Source organism: Dicentrarchus labrax, unplaced genomic scaffold, assembly GCF_905237075.1.
Source record: "Dicentrarchus labrax unplaced genomic scaffold, dlabrax2021, whole genome shotgun sequence".
In the NCBI taxonomy this organism is placed as follows: Eukaryota; Metazoa; Chordata; class Actinopteri; family Moronidae; genus Dicentrarchus; species Dicentrarchus labrax.
Genome location: NW_026136703.1, coordinates 18979313 through 18998808, shown reverse-complemented (window position 1 = coordinate 18998808; position 19496 = coordinate 18979313). Strand labels below are relative to the sequence as shown.

The following is a 19496-nucleotide window of genomic DNA, read 5'->3' as shown; positions in this document are numbered from 1 at the left end:
ATGATGCATATTAAAAATGCTGCAAGTAGCAGTTCATAAGATACTGACAAATACTACAGTAGTTGAGTGTGATGTGACTTAAAAGCACCTTGCAAATAATAGTTGTATTTTTGCAAGAATATAAATATATTATTATTATTATCTTTGCTGCAGAACTTTTTATATTTTTGCAAGGTGTTTATGGACCCTGCACATGTATTTTGCTTCAAATGATGCGTCTGCATCCATTAGCTATGTATAGTACAGTGCAGTACGCAATCCCATTCATCACTGACGAGCTTATTGTATTGCGTGACCAACTCCATTCTCACACCTGCAGTTATGTTGCATTCAAGAACTTTGGGGCCTCTCTTACTTTATCTACTCTGCCCTGATCAAAATTTTATTTTGTCTATTTGTATCGACACACTGATATAGAGTTTATTGTAATAGATCATCCTATCTTTATATAAATGTTACATTTAGCCTTTTCTATATCAATAATCTATTCTTTATTAATAAAATCCTGTTCCATTGTCTTGGTTCTTTTATATTTTCTTTTATTTACAGGTTTTCATCAACTGTTTTTTTCCTATCTGACACATCCTCTCTGTATTTCTGTTTAGTTTACATACTAACCGATCCTTCCACCTGCCACCTCAGCCAGCCGCGGGACTTCTGCTGCATCAGCACCGAGTCTAAACAGGTAAGCACAGCTGCAAAATCATCCAGCCGCTCCTGATGATTACTGCTAGTCGCCCTTGTATAAGGTCCACTGAGCATTTTGCAGCATAGTTGTACACAAAATCACGCTTCAGTTTGAAGGAGAAAAACTCCATTTACTGTCATATTAGTGTGGCAGGAAACCAGGATCAGACAGTGTTGTCTTTTGTAATGAAGATCAATTTATGGTAAACAGCGTGATGTGGAGTTTTTCATCCACGAAATGTAGAACATGCTATTTAGAAACCACTCATGCTCATAGAAACAACACTGAGAGTAAACAAGACTGACCCACAGGCAGTGGGTGTGGAAGACACCATGTCAGCTGTTGGTTATCAGCGTCAGTGTACAGTTGCCTCTCGGCTGATCAAAAGTCTGCACTGCCTGTTTTATTGATTTTTTTTTTTCCTCCGCTCTCTGCCTCAGGCCGGCCTGTGCGTGCTGGCAATGCAGTCTGTGTTCGAGGAGTCTCTGCCTCGTCCCAGTGTGGATGCCGTCCGAGGGGAGATGATGCCCAGTTGCTGGGTCTTGCAGCCAATGAGTCGTAGTGGACAGGAGATCACCAGGGTTGTCTACCTGCTACAGGTGAGCTATGGTTGCTATAAACTAATCCGGCCGGCTGATATGTGTGTCCCTAGCAACAGCGGCACATTTTAACTGCCAGTAAATGCACAGATGTTTGGGTTAATGATCTGACGCATAAAGGTAGTCTGTGGGAATGTGGAACTCTCAAAAAGCATGTGTGAAAAATGCTATTTTTGAGATAACCTTTATTTTAATGGCATTTTGATGCTCTATTTACATTTACAAGATATTTTTATAAGATCTCCTGGATGTGTTGTTTGTTAAAAGTGGTTAAAAAGTTGTAATAAAATCAGTGTTACTGTGCAGACTCCCAAAAGATTTCCACCACAGTAATGCCTCTTTCTTTAATTCCACGTTGAGTTCGGGTTGGTCCATACAATGTAATTTTGTTCTTCTCCAGGTGGACCTAGGAACTCCATCCTTTCCTCACCGGCTGTTGAACACTGTTGCCCTAAGACAGGCAGCTGTCATCGCTGATCTTGACGTTTTCCTTGCTTCATAAAACCACAGGATGAAGACACATTAGCAGTGAGCACTTAGACTAAACTGTCTCCACTATGGATTTAGTCTGTCTTTTGAATTTGCACCTGAAATTTATTTACTTGACTTTTTTTTATTCTAAGAGCACTGTTATATTGATTCCCAGTTACAAAGCTGAAACAGCTTTTTTTGTATGAAGGTATTTTTTTTTAAATAAAATATTGAAACTGTATTTTTATATTTGTAATGTACATAAATGCTTGTAACAATCGTACTCCTATTTTACCAAAGATTGAGTCTAAAGGAGCGATATGACATGACACATTTAGGGTATTGTGTTTAGCTTCAGACAGCTTGATAATTAATTATCCAAGGCGGCAAAGCAACAAAGTTTCCCCACCTTATTGACTCATTCATTTGAATAAATAGGTGAATTATTCTGATCTAACCGTGAATATCAGCCATTTAACCCCAGTAATGTCAACAATATGGCGTCTATTGATTTCTACCATATTGTAACAAGGACAGCCAAATATGTACAAGTTAACGAGATCAACGTCATAGCTAGAGAACCTTTTTAAATTCAAAGTCAAACAGGTGGTCATCAGATATTCCAAGGTTACAGTGGTTTCATGTATATTTACTAGAGTTTTACTAAAGTGTATTTTCACTAGTGTTTACTTTCTACCTGTCTATGATGGGTAGATGCAGCCAGCTTTGTAGTTACAAGGTCATGTCAATGCACCTGAGAAGAAGAGAAGGCAGCCTCACTTTATTCCAGATCTGCACCAAGCAGTTTTTGCAAATAGTTAAAGGCTGTTTTAGCCTGCTCAGGTAGATGATGAGTGGAATTTGTCACATACAACAATACAATTAAAGCTGGAACACTGAGACTTGCTCACAAAAGGAAATATTTGAGTTGATTTAATTTTTTGTGAATGACAACTGAGGTTAAACCCCAATTGTCCTGATATACTGATACTGATGCTGATGTTGGCAAATCCTGATTTGTTACAGTACATACTGTATATGTACTTATTTCCTCAGACACTGCATATTTTAACCACTCAAATACCTTCATTCTGCAAAAAAAAATAAACTTTGAATGTCCTTCAACGCTTTTGCAACAAAAAGGGAGAAAAGCGAAAATGTCAGCTGGGATTTTTACTTTCTCCTCATCCTAAATTAATATTTTATATCAGTCTTCATTTTCAATATAGTTAATAGTTACATAAACAGTTACAATCAAAAGACAACCTCTAAACTCTGGGGACTGCCTTGTCTTTTCAAATATATGGTTCAGCCCCCCCCTCACTTCCCTGGTAATTTTAGTTACGTGTTGGATAGTAAGGTGACGTATTGAAGGAATGCTCAGAATTACTGGGTTACTTTTCAGCCTTTGCTTGTAATGTATGTGTTTGTCTGCAGGACTTTGTCCATAAACAGTTTTGTAGCAAAACGTGGAGGTGGCGAGTTAGAAAGTCAAGAACATTTTGGATATGACGAGTCAAAGGCCATGTAGGCAGAGCAGTTTTAAACCAAAGCTCTCTGGATCAGCATTTGGCCAGCTCAAATGTCCTTTAGTAAGATACTGAAGATCCCACGCTGACCTCTGACCTCCCTCTGTTTCATTGCTGAGGTTAAAGTAAGATATGGACACAATATGGTACCCCAAATCTGCATAAGCTTTTAGGTTTTAAGGCCTTTTGATCTCACCTGTTTCTGAAGTCTGTCATATTTATTTAGTTCTTCTTACCTTCTGTTTGAAATGCTGTTGAATGTGTTTTATGGTTGTGATGGGTTTTTTTTTATGTAAGCAAAGCACGGTGCTGTGTTTTTTTTTTTACGGCTTCTTGCACAAAACTGTTAATGCATTTATTAATGTGGAGGTTTTTTTTGGTTTGTTTTTTGTTTGTGCAGTGTTGAAACTATGCAGAAGCTGATCAAAGGCGCGACTGTTCTCAGTCAGAGCTGGGTCAGCGGTATCCAGATATGAAGCCATATTATTTACAGTAGTTGAAGGTTCAGGACTGTTTTGGCACTGCAGCTGCAGCGCTCAGTTTGGGACTAAAGACGTTCCCAGGGGAACCAAAGAGAAAGAGACAAAAATACTGAAGACACAGAGTGAAGGAACACAGAGACAACTTTTTGTACTGATTTCTTGTTGTCCATATTTTAGGTGCTCATTTCATTGTGTAAAAAGCTTTTGTTATTTATGTTTTGACGATGTGTTGTAAATGTATTTTTATTATAAACACCCTGCTTCCTGTTGCTAATAAGATGTTATTTGGCCTGTGTGTTTGGCCATTTTTTATGAATACAATGCATATTTTAAGTGACTTGTTGGTTTTCCTTTTTTCTTGATCATTTGTTTTGTTTATGTTCTGTTCCCGTTAGATATTGATAATATTGAGCCTTTGTATCTTTGGTGCTGATTGAAATGTGTCTGGAGCACACAACTCTGGTTTACCTATTTTACTTATATATTTATTTGTTTTCCATATTTGAAAAGTTTTAACCCTTTTTTTTTAATGGAAATAAGCTGTTCATCTTTTTCGTTTTGATATTGTAAATCAGGCAGTATATCAGCACCGATAAAGACAATACTTAGACCTTAGTCTAAGCAGTCTATACCTAAAATATTTAGTTTTTATTAGTCCACACTTTAATACAGTATGTAAGCTCAATGCAATATGGTCATTTGTATAACTTCTAAAACGGTCTATTTCAACATACAGGTGATGTTTTTGATATTCTGCAAAACATCTAAAACTCAAATAATCTGTTGCACTTAAAGTGAGTCAGTCAACTCCTCAAACAAGTAAAAATAGCCAGTTTCACAATTTATTTTTCATTATCTGACAAGCAGTGGTGGATCCTTTACTTAGTAAAAATATCAATACAAAAATAAAAAAATGCTCATAAATAAAAAATACTCCTTAACTAAATGTAAATGTAGTTTTTTTTTAAAAATATATTTTAAAGTGGAGCTACTTTCTTTATATGTAGTTCGTCTATAGTGACTCTCATCTTAGGGGGTCTATGTGTGAGTTTTCTCTAATATTTATGAAATATTGGACAATGTGGGATCTTGGTAAAAGTTACTTCATTCAAATCATCTGCTGGGAAATCCCTTTTCTGTGCAGGGCCCCAACTGGACAAAAGTTAAAGTTAGGAACCATTGGTTTAACTTTTAACAATGGGTTTTATTTTATAAGCTTTTCATAGTTCAAAAGTACAAAATTTCCTCTGAAATGAAATAGAGTAGAAGTATAAAGTAGCATCAAATTTAAATATTAGATTAAGGTACTAAAAGTAGTAAAAGTACTTAGTTACTTTCCACCACTGACAGGCGTCCTCTCTCTGTAACTGATGGACATCCTGTGTAAAGTGAGGATCTTTCTGCAGGACTCGTCTCCGTGTCCTCTCTTCTCTTCTGCACTGCCCGTTAAATGGCACGCAGAGCCAGAGGTGACATTTCTGAAAGGGTCCCTGTGGGTGGGTGTTGTGTGTGTGCGATTAGAGCCCCGGTCGGGGCGGGGTGGAGAGGGAGGGGTGTGGGGGGGGGTACACAGGAGATCAGAAGTGTCTCTGCCATTTAGAGTCACCAGCTCTTGTCAGGAATGTCCGTCCCCTGCGCGCACAGATCATGTACTGCATGCGCCCACTTTATTTTTAACCCGGCAGGGTGGGTCAGTCGCTGGCTTTCGGGAATGACCGTGGAGCGCGCGGCGCCTTCAGCCCCTTTCCCTAGTCCCCCGTGCCCTCCTCGCGCTGTGGAGACCCCGTGTCCGCTCTGACCAGGACCCCGCCGCTTCAATGGGATTATAATTGCTTTATTGGCAGGGAGAAGGCTCAAGATAAACACTTTCGGACAGGACGACATCCAGAAGCAAGTAAGTGCAAATTGAAGGCAGAGCTTGTTGCGCCATTGTTAAATGAAATTATTGATCTTTGGCCAAAATACTTTCTGTCACCGGTCACTTTAATGGCGCTCGTTCCATTTAGTCTACTGTTTGTTTGGTCGTTGTTTTAAGTGGAGTTTAAAAAAAAAGTTGCCTCCGAACCACCTGTTGGACCAAGCTGCCATTTTAAACAATGACGTCGTTTTTGAAAAGCTCTCAGACTTTAATTATTTATTGTAAATGGTAAATCTGGTCTGCTATTAAATTAAATGTTTATTTTAATTTTAATTAAGCTACAGCCCGTAAAGTTCATGAGTCGGCGGCGGGTCGTTGAAAGTGCGCACAATGACGTCACTGCGCATGTTTGCGCCTGGAGAGTGCGCTTTCCCCAAAAGATTGTTTTCTAATGTCAAACAGCCTGAAAATGAGTGTTTTGTCACATTATTATTAGTATTACTGCTTTATTAATGTGTAAATAGGATTTTACTGGTTGCTTTTTTATATTTAAGTATTTTATAAACTTTTGGGATGGTTTAATATACAACAGTGCATAAATGTTGTGTATTTTTGTTGTAAAATTCCTATTTTGTGCAGTGGTTAGGAACTAAAGATGTTAAATAAATGTAGTGGAGTAAAATGTGCAATAATTTCCCCTGATGTGTAGTGGAGGAGAATTTTAAAGGAGCATAAAATGGAAATACTCCAAGTATAGGTACGTCAGATTTATACTACAGTACTTGAGTAAATGTACTTTCCACAGCTGCACATTTTGCTCCATTTCTTTCTTAGATCACATAACAATGCACGTTCCATCTGTGATTGAACTGTATGGCGGGCTTCTTGTGTAACAAAGAAATAAATTGTTCCCTGAGCAGGAGAGACGTCCCTCCTCATTCCCCTTAAAAGGACAAAGTGTGAGTTTGTCGCCGTGTCTGGACGAGCAGGGACTTCTGTGTAAACACACTCCAGGAATAGTTTACTATCGATTCCTTCTAACCTCTCACAAAAACAGGCTTGGTATTGTTGCAGTCAAAACAATATTGACCACAACAAAACAAGCCTTTTTTCACAACTTGTGTACATAATCAATGTACGGTATGGATTATGCTAAACATAGTGTGTTTACGCTCAACTTCCACCATCTTTTCCCTTATATCTTGTGAAAGTACACGAGTAGTAGTTAGTTTGATGTTGATATTGGCAGTTTGAGGAGGAAGTTAGGGCTGCAGTCTTTGATGGTCACTCAATCCAGTAACCAGCAACCCCTCCTCTCCCTTCATATTGATCTCTGTCCACTTTGTGTTCATGTCTCAGATTTACTCTCTGCTGGACCACAGGCCTCCCTCTCCTCAGTCCAGTTACTGCTGCTGCTGCTACAGTTTCACACACACTGTAGGTCACATCTTGACCACACCCATCTCTTATTTCATCCTCTCCATCTGACTCTGCTCAGAATAATGCACTCCCTCCTCGCCAGCTAATGTGTTGCTGCTCCTCGGCGTGCATCAACAAGGAGTTAGCTTACAGCTGGGAGCATAGTTTTTCCAGAGTTATTATTCATCTCAGGGGCTGATTCGATGTTTGCATTGTGCATATTTGTTTACAGTGTAGTTTTTTTGCAGTAGCAGCAAAGGAGGGAATAAGTGCAGTCAGTTAAAATCACAAGCAGCGGAAAGGTAATCAAAGAAAAGTTCTTTCACACCTCGGAAACAAGGAATTGTTTTGTTTATATTCAAACTCAGCAAATCTTAAGAGCAACACCTTTTAAGCCATTTCCCCAAAAACTTTAAGAGCAGAGCTCATATCTCATTAATGTACTGCGTCATGAGTCATGATAAAAATAAATGTAATGTGTGTTTTTTTTTTTTTTTTTCTGAGGTCAAGCAGCTCTTGAATATCTGGAGAAATTCCAGCCGACATTTTAATCATCTCTCTTGACATTTATAAGACTTTTGAGAAATTATCCAGCACCCCCTTTACTCATCAGCTCACAATGTGCAGCTATAAAAAATGTTATATTTACTGGACCATGTGCAAAGGACTTTATCTACTATAGGCGCTAGAAAGAATTACAAGGGGTGCCAACGTATTATAATCATTTGTTTCATCAGCAGAGGCCAGTAATAGCAAAATATGTAATACCAAACTCGTATCAGATCTATGCATCACGATGGTAACAGTAATAAAATGACTTATAATGCACTTGGGACATTACCAACATTTAAACTAGCGGTGGTTAATCTAAAGTCATTTGCTGTATAATTAATGGTCAACAATTTGGATTATTAATGAATGCTTTTCTCTGTTTTGTATCATTGTAAATTGCAGTCCTCTGGGTTTTGCACAGTTATTTGGATGTAAGATGCAATTTCAAGAACTTGGGCAGTTGGAACTTGTAATTGGCATTTTTCCTTTAGCTTTTTATCCATTATAGTGTTTGTAGGGATGGCAGTGTTGGTCAGTATGTTGGTGGGTCAGTCCACCACTTCGGTCCAGACTGAAGTATATAATTAATAAAGAATTATTTGATTGATTCTCATAATAGATCCCCAGAGGATAATTGAATTTGGTGTCTGACCAAATACCTGCAAACCTTCATGACATTCCCATCAGCCTTTGTGTTAAGTGACAATTAGCGAATGTTAGCATGCTCACATGCTAAACTAAGAGGGTGCACATAGTAATATACTATCAGCGTCTTAACGCTGTCGTTGTGAGTGCACATAGTAATATACTATCAGCGTCTTAACGCTGTCGTTGTGAGCATGTTTGCATTTAGCCCGAAGCATTGCTGTGCCCAAGTACAGCCTTGCAGAGCTGCTAGCATGCTTGTGGACTCTTGTTTTCCATTATTTTACCTGTTTAAAACGGATTAGTAGAGTAATTGTGAAAATAATCAGAACATTAGGGGGTAATGAAAACAGTTGTTAGTTGCAGCTCTAATGGAAACAATTTTCAGTAATGATTCTGGACAACTCTCTTTTAGAGCAGTGGTTCTCCACCTGGAGTCCGGGGACCCCCACAGAGAGTGTGTAAGAATGACTCTTCTGTTCACTGTTAATCTGCCAATCTACAGTATAGACAGTTATTGAATAACTGAATCTTATCAGACGGGGTTCCTGGAGATTATATCTTATCAAATACGGGTCCGCAGCCTGATGTGTGTCAATTTGAGGGTCCTTGACACTAAAAAAGGTTAAGAACCACTGTTTCAGAGTCACTTTTCAGCCACCTTAATGGTGCACAGGTACTGTTTTGGCCCACTGATACACTGGCTCAGCACTTAATATCAGTGACAGCATTTTATTAGAGATTTTTAGACTTTCATTCTGCTTTGCAAAAACCAAAAGCTAACAAGGTGACCCCCTGTGAGTGAGCAGGACACTCAAGGACACCACAGAAGGACACCTCACTATTGACAGACACACACTTGCTGTGGCAGGCAGTGAACCTTCTGTCACAGGGCCTGTCTATAAGCAGGAGGCCAGGCGGCTCTGAGAGGAGCCTATCACAGTATCACTGAGAGTAAGTCCTCAGCTCACTCACACACACACAATTTGCTGCAGTTTGTGTTCGGCAGCTTACAGTCAGTCAGTCCTTCGACACGATTAGAGTCTTAACAGGTTTTGTATGCAGCTGACAGTTCGTGGATACAGGGTTTGCACAGTCTGTAAGGAAGGTTTGTGCAGTTGTGCAGTAGTCCCGTCCAGGTTGTGTGTGAGGTGATAAGGGGATCCCCAGTTGTGGGTGGAGCATCCCCGGGCTGATAACGGCTGCCTGCAGAGGACTGATATTGGAGACCTGTAGGATGCCATCATTGTGCATCACTCAGGGCCTCTTCTCTGAATGCACCGGAGAAACATCCTCTGTGGTCTCATTGAGGAATGAATGTCAGTAGTGATGCAAAAGTAGTATATTTACTCAAATACTGTGCTTTTGAGGTAGCTGTACATCATGTTTTCCAATTTTCCAATTTTTGTATTGGAGCACTCAAATACTCAAGTATTATACATGCATTGCAGTATTGTACTTACAGTAAGTACAGTAATTGAGTAAATGTGCAAGTAGAATAAATGTAGATCATTTGCCTTATCTCTAATTTTAGTATTAATGTCATCACTTAAATCTCTGATATGAAAAATATGTGGTATTCAGCAATTGTTGTATGCATTCTTAGTCAGTGCCACATGAGGACACTGTCATGTCTCTATTCTTTGTGTACTACAGAAGTTGGATTCCCCCGCCTTACTTCACCTCCTTATTCTCACAAATACACATCAACGGAATTGCGCAAACACACACACACGCTCGCAGTTCAAACTACGTGAGCTGCATCATTCAAAAGAAGGTGGTTTCGTCATGTTCTGCAGTACAGAGGGGTTGCCCTCCCCCTGTGAAGCGTGATAAGAGAGCTATGCTGCACCCAGATAGAGCTATCTGAGCGGTTACCCTTCAACCCGCCATTCCACACAAAGAATACACAGACACAACTGCAGGCTGACAGTTGAGCAAAGTGACACACATACAAAATGGAGATTATGACAGGCACAGGAGCTTCTGGGGCGAATGTGAAAGTTATGATAGGTGAGATTTCTGTGTGAAAATATACTTCTGCCACATCTGTGATCACATAGATTTCTTCAAATTGCCAAAATTACATTTCTTAAACCAGGCGTAGAAACAGTCCCTCCGCAGTGGGATTGATACACTGAAACTTAACACCAACATACAAACTAAACTGCATTGAGACAGTGCTCCTCGCAGAGAAAACTGGATTTACAAGTCAGCATCCATTTCTCGCTTTGTCCCTACAGTAGTTCTGCAACTAATGAATATTTTCATTGAATTCATTCATTGAATAACTGATTCATCGTTTGGTCTATTAAATATCAGAAAACACTGAAAGAGGTACATTACAATGTCCTTGAGGCCAAATGAATGTCATCAAATGTTTTTCAACAAGCAGTCCAAAGCCCACATTTACTGTAATGTAGGACAAAAAAAGCAGAAAATCCTCACAATTCTCATCTGGAATCATCACATTTCAGGCATTTTTGCTTGTAAAATGAGTAATTGAATCTCAAAAAGGTTGACAATTCATTTTTTGTCTATCGATTAAGTGATTAATTGATTAATTGTTGCAGCCCTACGCTACAGTATCCTGTGGAATAGAGAATCACTAAGCAGTATACAGCAGATGAATGTGAAAACAGCCGTCTTTTGCACATTCATCATTATGAACAGTGAAGGTCAAACATCAAAGTGTCATACCAATAAGGAAAAACATATTTTTGAGTGAAGGGGGATTTTAAACCTCTTAGTTCTCCTCAATTATGTACTTTTCTGATATAACTTATTATTAAAGAAGTCTCAGTTTCAGTCGTGTATGTGCTGAACCCCAGTTAATCATCATAATCAATCATATTAACACCTCTACTGTCTGTCTTTCCCCCTCTGTTTCAGACTACCTCCAGTATTCGAGGTCCATCCTGCCATTTCGTCCCCACCACTCTTTTCCCCACACACCCGGAACCACCTGAGGACGCCGACCGCCGTCCCCTCACCCGCTTGCCACGCTGGCTACCGCCATGACTTCCACCACAGACTTTGACAATGCGGAGATCACGCAGCAGTACAGCCACATCAACACCCGCTTCGACCTCACTGACGAGGAGCTAGACAATGACAACAGCTCTGCCCGGCTGTTTGAGCGCTCGCGCATCAAGGCCCTCGCAGGTGAGTGCATGCATAGTAAACAGGCTGTGTCCTCTCAGAGGCATTTCTGTGACAGATTTTTGAGATGACAGTGTCTCTTTAAGAGCGTGAGAAGGGCAGTGAGGATGAGCTATAATGGGTTTCTGTGTAATTTTGGCAGGTTTGAATGGGCTTCTGTCACTGACCTTCACCTAGATTTAGTCATACATTACACTCCAGGTGATCCTTTATTTTACTCCAGAGCTCTCAGGTAGAGCTCTGCAGACATTGTGTGTGTGTGTGTGTGTGTGTGTGTGTGTGTGTGTGTGTGTGCGTGTGTGTGTGTGTGTCGTTTTGCATGTATCTCTTGGTGTCACACACCCCCAGCAGCTGAGCCCTGACAGTGCTCCACACCCTCTGCGAGTAACTGGGATCACTTGCACATTCCCAGAATGACCACCGTCTGACCGATCTGGACAGCTGCCCTGCCCGTCTGCCTCCCATAGCACAGATCTCTGGCATTTCTGGCTAAGCTGGTAGGCTGTGACCCACCTGTGGGGCGGCTGCTTGGGGGTTTTAAAATAGCGGTGTTTCTGTGGTGGACAACAAAAGGGGAGTTGAGGGTCACACCATGCTTGTATCTGTGAAGCTGTAGACACCAGAGAGGTCAGCCACAAGGAGGCAAAACATGAATGCAGCTCTGTGGAGAAGGCACTTCTGGGTAGCACGGGGGGTTGAAATATTTTGCTAGTAGTAAGAATATGATAAATGAGATACAGATATCAAAACGCTACTTTTGTTACACACCTTAATTTGTGAAATATAAACATGTTTTCTACAAATCCTTTATTAAATTAGCAAAAGAAGCTAATGTTTGAGATTTGAACTAACTTTGATTTGAAGTTAAAATCACACAAAAGGTGATATTCTATTCTTCTCTTTGTTAACACATCATGAAAACACTAACACCAAACATGAATTGATCCCACTTACCAGTGTTGCTCCATTGTTGTCCTAAAATTATTAGAAACACATCAGTGAGCCACGCCATTGCAGTGGGTTCCTTCATTAACATGAGTATGAGCACTGTAGTTTATTTGGAGTCAATCTCAGATACACTGTCCTGCTGCCGTAAATACTTTATAGAGCAGCAACTGTGTATTAATCCGCTGCTGAAAATAGTCCCCAATGAAAACACAATTTACTTAAAGTTTCCTGAAAACTACAGTGTCCAGCTGTTTTAGGAAATTATTGAGCCTTTTTAAAAAATGAAACTATATATTTAAGAGCTGTTTTTAAAGATTTGCTTCTTCAGAAGGAACCATTTGGTCTAGTGATTAGAGCCAACTGGCTAACAGACATCGTTGGTTTTGGTATTTTCATGTGATTAGTTTCAGTCCTGGTTGATTCTGTGTTTCCTCTGGTCATTGGTTATATCTGCTAGTATGTCCCATAGCAGTGTGGTTCTAAACTGGTCTCACGTTGGGACCCACATTTTCCCATGGTCATTAAGTTGCGACCTACTTTTATAGAATTCAAACCAAGCAGATGTAATTTTCACATAGGCTAGTAAACACATGCCCAATGTTAATCATGACCTTTTTTTAATGTAAAATATGCACATATTCTCCCCCTGCATTCAGGGAGGGTGCTGTTACATCTGAATGCCTTGCATACTTCAACTCACCTCGACACATAAACACACACCCTGCCAAGATTGGCATTACACACATACACAGAGCAGTCGTACAGCTAGTAAACACACATGTACATAAAATACACCCATATTTACATCCCTACAATCAGAGCACATTACTCTAATAATAAACTATGTACCAACATCACAACTGCATGCTGCTTATTCTTATAAATTAGTAATAATAAGTTAATGTCTACAAAACAGGCTGTTTTCACTCAAATATTTGTGGAAGATTTTATGTCAAAATAAAAGTCAGACATCAGATAGCTGAACATTTAAAATAGATTAGTTTATTGGACTACACACTCCAAGCCCCATTTAGAACAAGCCTGTGACCCACTAGTTGAGAAAGCATGTCCCAGAGTGTACTGACCACTGTGGGCAGGAAAAATATTTTAAGTGGCCACTCAAACAAGCTAAAGAACTAAACTTGTGATAAGTTGTCTTGCGCATCGTGTTCGTGTGCATGCACTGTTGGCTGTGAGTCCTTTCTGACTTTTTTTCATTTAGTAATGATGAAAAGTTTTATACAGAGCAGTGATGTTGATTGATCACTGGCTCATTCATCAGTTGAACTTGTACTGTCCACTCATTGTCTTACAGGTGTACAGGGCGGCTTTTGTAAATCCACCACCCCAACTTTGTCCGTATCTGTGAAGGTTTAAATATTGTTTACCTAATTAGAATTTAATGTTCTTGTGTTTGTTTGTTAAGGAGAGCAGTTCTCCTTCACCAAATCACCATTTGCTATAAGTGGTTAACGCCTCGATGTAAGTGTGCCTGGCTGCACACTAAATGGCTATTACTGAAATAAATGATCATTAATAGTAGCAACAATGGGTTTTGATATAATGGAAATGGACTACAAGTACTCAATGATACGCACACATTTAGGTCTGTACCAAAGAAGTACTGTTGTTTGATATCCAGCCCTACATCTGGGTGGCCAAAATGTTTAAAGTTGTGTCCAGACCGTTTATCGGGCAGTGCTCTCACTACTTTTCTTGCTGTCTCTTTCTGTCTCTTTAAGTGATCAAGGTTTCTGTGTGGGTGTGGGTGATATTGTGTTAGAGTGCTGCTGCACTGATGTTTCTGTAATGCAATCAGTGTTTCCTGTCAGAGAAAGAGAGAGAGAGAGGGGGGGGAGAGAGTGGTACAAAGAGGGAGGAAAGTGAAGAGAGAGGCAGGAGTTGAGAGACGCTCTGAATGACACCCTCTGCTGATTAACAGCTTGTGAACTCAAAAAAATGCACCCAGCATGCCTTCAAACCACATACAAAACGTATTGAATATCCAACCATTTACACTGCTCCTTACATAGACCTAAAAAACAGGACACAGTTCCTTTGAGATAGACAGTTTTATGTTGGATTATTGGCACAGGAAACCACAACTGTGCCTGCCTTACTCTTCACATTCAGTGATGTCACGACTGACTGTGTGGGAGTGCTGGGTAGAGGGAGGGAGTCGTTTGAGCTTGTGGACGTATTGAAACATATTGTATGCATGGATGGGGCTTGAGAATTCACTCTGAGCTGAACCGAAGGCTGCCTGAGCCCTTGTGCAGGCTGAGAGTGGAGGCATAACATCATCACGGCAGCAGTGAGGAGAGAGTGAGAAAGAAAGAAGAAGAAGAAGAAGAAGAAGAGGGAGGGAGGGAGGGAGGGAGGGAGCAAGAGTGAGCACAAGAGGGATCTGGAAAGGAGGACAGAGAGCCAAGAGACAGAGAAGAGGAGAGACGTGGAGTGCCAAGCTCCTCTGCCGGCTTCAGGCTGTGTATTGTTGTTGTTGTCGTTTGGGGGTCAGGATGAGCAGCCCGTGCCTGCTGCGCGCTGCCCCTATAAGCCAACCCCGACTCAGAGAGGTCAAGATCAGCCTGAAGGCCAGCAGCAGGGAGACCACATCCATCCGGAGCGGCAGCGGAGGCACCAAGGAGGCTGCCAGCCGCCCCTATGCCCTGGCAGAGAAAGAGGCCCCTGTCCGGGTCAGCATGAGCAGCAGTCGGAGCAGGAGCACCCCGGCAGTCCACCGCGCCCAGAGACCCGAAAGCAGGAAGACAGCGAGGGGAAGCAGCAGCAGCAGTAGCAGCGGGAAGCAGCATGAGCCTGAACACCACCCGGAGAGGAACGGAACTCTCCTGCATGTCCCGCTCGCCGTGGCGCCCGCGGGACTCTCCCCCTTCTCTTCGTCCTCTTCCTCGTCCTCCTCCTGCACCCCCAGACGTCAGCGACCCTCTCACCCTCACCCTCCCCCCGCCCTCCTCTCCTCCTCCTCTTCCTCCTCAGCTAAAAGTATGAAGCGGGCGCGCTGGCTGAGTTTCAGCACCTCCAACATCTGCTTCAACTCCATCCTGGATGGACGCTTCAGGCAGCTGCAAGGTACAGGGTCCTGATGGAAGGGCTGTGTGTGTTTGTGCACCTGTGTGTGTTTGAGGGAGAGTTCATCCATCCTCTCCTGCCTCACAGATAACACTTTTCCAATCATGCCCCCTCTCCTACCCAACTTGTGTTTAGGCCAGGATGGGATCGCAGGGAGGTTGGGCTGTGATGTGAGCAAGTGTGAGGTTAGTTTGTCAGCCTTTTGTGAGAACTGGAAAATGGCAAAAACAAAAAGCCTAAGCTTACGTAGCGGTGGCCCTTTTTATTAAATGTATAGGGTAGTAATTTATTTATTTTCAGGAAGCTGTGGCTCTGCCCCAATTGTTCACTGACTTGGCTTTGAATAATTCATAGGCAAACTCCTAAAAAGGTTGAGATTCGTTTCCCTCCAAAGCCATTCATTGCTAGCTAGTGTTATGCGCTCCATTTGCTGTGCTACTTTTCTTTAAAATAACAAACAAATTCATCATTTTAGCTTGTCACCTATTCTCCATATGGCCCTTACCAATTACAAACTGTTCCAAAGAACAAAGTATTTGTGTGTTTTGATCCTAACCTCCTTTTTTTCCTGAATGAGTGCGTTGGCGGTGTTAAAAAATAATCATTTTCTCTGATGGTTTAACGTTTCACTGCCTGTGTTATTAAGGTTTTAAGAGAGAGGTTTGCCGTCACTGTGGATTTTGTTAGCTTGCACTATGCTATCCAACTCCCTGATGACAGGAGTGCATTAGTGAGAGGAAGAAAATGGAGGAGACGATGCAGGAGGGGAAACATGCTTTTTTTTCTGCCTCTGCTAGATTTCAAGTATTGACATATTCTGAAGACTGCGGAGGCAACTGATACGTGAAGTGGCAAAGTTTTGGAGAGAGATTGTTCAGAGCCAAGTGTATTGATTCAACCAATTGCATGTCGTGACATTTTATTAACTTTTTGTTTACCCGTTATTAGGGAGAACTGGTCAAGACTGCAGTAGAATTGAGTTGGACAGAACAACAATAACAGAAAAACATAAGTAATAAATAGAGAAAGAGAGGACAGTTTGTGTTTTGTGTTTATTGATTTCTACCATTCATCCATTTTCTTATATCTTTCTTAGAATCTGACACACTCATTGGTGTTGAGTATTTCTGCTGCTGTTTGTATCAACTTGTCTAGTTGTTTTGGTGACACCTTGACCTTTAACCTTTTAGTTTTACTCAGCTCTGTCTGCAAACCTTCCCGTTGATCCGTCCTTCTCCCATTTGCTGTCAAAATTTTCTCAAATGGCTGTTAATATATGTTCATTGAGCCTTTGTTATTTGCAGTTTGTGTGTACATTACCCAGAACTCAACTCGACCTGGCATCAAGCAAAGATGAGGAGCAGACTTCAGAGGTCACACTTCTTTCTAACTGCAGATTTCTGTCATTTTCAAACTTATAGTCTTCAAACCCAACTGACGCTGACTAAGGCAATTTATCAGATTTCAGGCAGCTTCCTTTGGAGCCACAAAATGCTTCATACAACCTTTTTTCCACATTTGCAGTACTTCTCTGTGAGACCTTTCAGACTTTCTTGGACTTCCCTTTAATCCTTATGTGTCAAAATACTGGTCTGTTTTGCTCTTTACAACATCAAGAAATCCTGACAGTCTCTAGTGCGTATTAATCTCATGTTTAGCAGTTACAGAATGTGAGTCCATTTAGCAAAAGCTCGGACGATTCATCTTAGACTGAAAACATGTCTTGAGGAAGCACGTAAACAAACCCAACAGAGGAGGTGTTTCATCTAAAACCCCCGACAGCCCCACTTATAAAGACATGGTATCATGGCTGCAGGACAGGTAGCACTGGCAGTGCCATGACTCAGGCATGTAGCGACGTGCTGTCGGACCACTGGGTCACATCCAGTAAGAGCTGACTGTGGGAAAATAAGGATCAGGCTTTATACAGGGAAAATCCATCAGCATGAATAACTCATGGAGCTTCACTGGAGTCAAAGAGTGGATGAAAGATAACAGAGTAAAAGCATGTGAAACAGAGGAATGTTTAGTAAGGCTTATACTGATATGTAGGAAGAAATAAGCCAGGTGGTTGGAAAAGCAACACAGCAGGTGTGGTCGGTGGAAAAGTGAGAAAATATGGATACTGTATATGACTGCTGCACATATTTAATTCATGTAAAAAGACAGTATGACAATGACCTCTGTTGCAGCACCACTAAACATTAAACATACAGTAAGGTTGGAGTCAGCCCATCGTTTTAACTGTTACACCTACTCTACTATTTATGAAGTGTACCTGAAAGCAAAGCCTCCCTTTAAGCTGCAGTTCTACCATTGTTAAAGTGGAAAAGATACAGTAAGTCAATAAAAGAAATTGTAGCTTTCATATATATTCATTTCAATCTAAATTCCTGAATGAAAACCCCTACTTGAACAAAACCTTTAAGCTAAAGTATGTAACTTTTGACAAAAGCGATAAACGCACACTTTTATTCAATTTAATAAACTCAGAAGTTTTGCTGTTATAGAACTTACTTGGTCTGATATGACTGGTAGCTTATGGTGGCTAATTTTAGCTAAAGTTAGATATTACAATGTAACTGACATTAGTCAGTCTGTTTGCTGACTAATGATTCTTCTCTTTTGTGTTACTGTTCCATCACATTTAAACATGCTAGAGCAAAAAAATTGAATAGTTTACCACAAAATACAACAATCATTAAACACAGTGTAGCTCATCAGGAGACGTGTGCCAATTCCAGCTTGTGGTCTCATTCGATTTGTTGCCATATTTTGATATCTTTAAAGAAACTGACTCAAGATAATTCATTGAGTCGTTATTCTGTATTTGCTGCTTGTGGCCACTTTTCAGCAAAAGTTGAATAGTCCATGCTTTAAGCAAGGATATAGTCTTATTATTATTATTATTACTACATTATATGCATTGTAAGTTGATATTGTAATAGCAATATAAATCATCATACAGAACATTTTCAAGGAATGTTTATAGCCAAAATAATTATGGGAATTAACTCAAAATCAATATATGAAGATATAATGTTGGGATTGCTGATTTGAGAAACACTTTTAAGGTGATTTCTAACTTTTCTAACTCCCTTCTCACTCTTGAATAAGCTCTGACATAATATTTCTTACCTGTAATGTAGTTTTAAAGAGCTGCAATCTAACATACTGTATAACTTCATAATAATAGTAACATGAGCGATGATATTGAATCTTATATCACTAATCATTCTGCTCAGCAATACAGAACCTCTACCTTTTGTGGTTAAACAGAACTTAGTTTTTAGATGATTGCTGAGGGCGCGTTCAGCAGCGGGCGCACAGATGAATGTTGTCATATTGAGCTTGTTGAACTACTCATCTGGAGACGGCTCTGCGGGATGCACGCAAGCAACAATCCTCCCACTCCTCCTCCCTCTCGGTTTGTCCCATGCTTCCTAAATGGCCAGGAGCATCAATGTGCACTCTGTCTCCTCTCAAGGTCTCCCGATGTGAGATGATACGGGAGAGCCATGTGCACACTTCGGGGATGAACTTTAATTGTCCTCTTACTGCCTCCACTGTAAAATCCTCCGGAGGCAGCAGCCCAAATAGTTCAGAAAGCATTTGTCACAGGTTTTATTGCACAGAGGGCCGTCTTGTTGATGCTTTTTGTCTCTGTTTTTCGCTCTGCTGACAGATTGTGATGTGATAAACCAGAACTGACACTCCTATTGGAGCTTTGAGTTATTTGCATGTCTTAATCGCCATTACTTTTTTATGTCTGCGTCAATGTAGTGGAGCAGTGCGTGCTGTTGTTCTGCTGAGGGAAGCAGAATGAAGCATAATTTATTTACTGTACTGTGCTGCACCATGTGTTTTACATACAATAACCTCTGATATCTTCTCTTTGATGATGCTAAGAAGGGAGCTGGAGTTTTTTTCCGTGCGCACTGGGTCATTTTTAGCAGTAGGGGAGATACTGTAGGTAATGTATCTTGTTCTATTTTCCTAGTTGGGTCTCTGTAGATTAAACCTGAATGTCTGAATCTCAGTCAGTCTCTGCAT

The 19496-nt window shown here is 40.7% G+C and overlaps 2 protein-coding genes across 4 annotated transcripts in view; both read left to right on the top strand.

Annotated features, from left to right (window-relative positions):
• Positions 1–4106, top strand: part of stard9 (StAR-related lipid transfer (START) domain containing 9) — a 41311-nt gene extending 37205 nt beyond the window's left edge. For both annotated transcript variants that reach the window (XM_051396229.1, XM_051396228.1), the window contains exons 30-32: positions 606–685; positions 1129–1287; positions 1688–4106. In XM_051396229.1, the coding sequence (XP_051252189.1) occupies positions 606–685; positions 1129–1287; positions 1688–1789 (341 nt within the window). In that variant the 3' untranslated portion in view covers positions 1790–4106. The remainder of the gene's footprint in view (positions 1–605; positions 686–1128; positions 1288–1687) is intronic.
• A 1255-nt stretch (positions 4107–5361) lies between these two features.
• The window catches only part of sptb (spectrin, beta, erythrocytic), a 48428-nt gene continuing 34293 nt past the window's right edge, over positions 5362–19496 (top strand). Inside the window, exons 1-2 of one of the 2 annotated variants that reach the window (XM_051396231.1) lie at positions 5362–5663; positions 11136–11408. In XM_051396231.1, the coding sequence (XP_051252191.1) occupies positions 11261–11408 (148 nt within the window). In that variant the 5' untranslated portion in view covers positions 5362–5663; positions 11136–11260. Of the gene's footprint in view, positions 5664–11135; positions 11409–14792; positions 15444–19496 lie in introns of those variants that run through there. The other variant, XM_051396230.1, reaches the window with a different exon arrangement.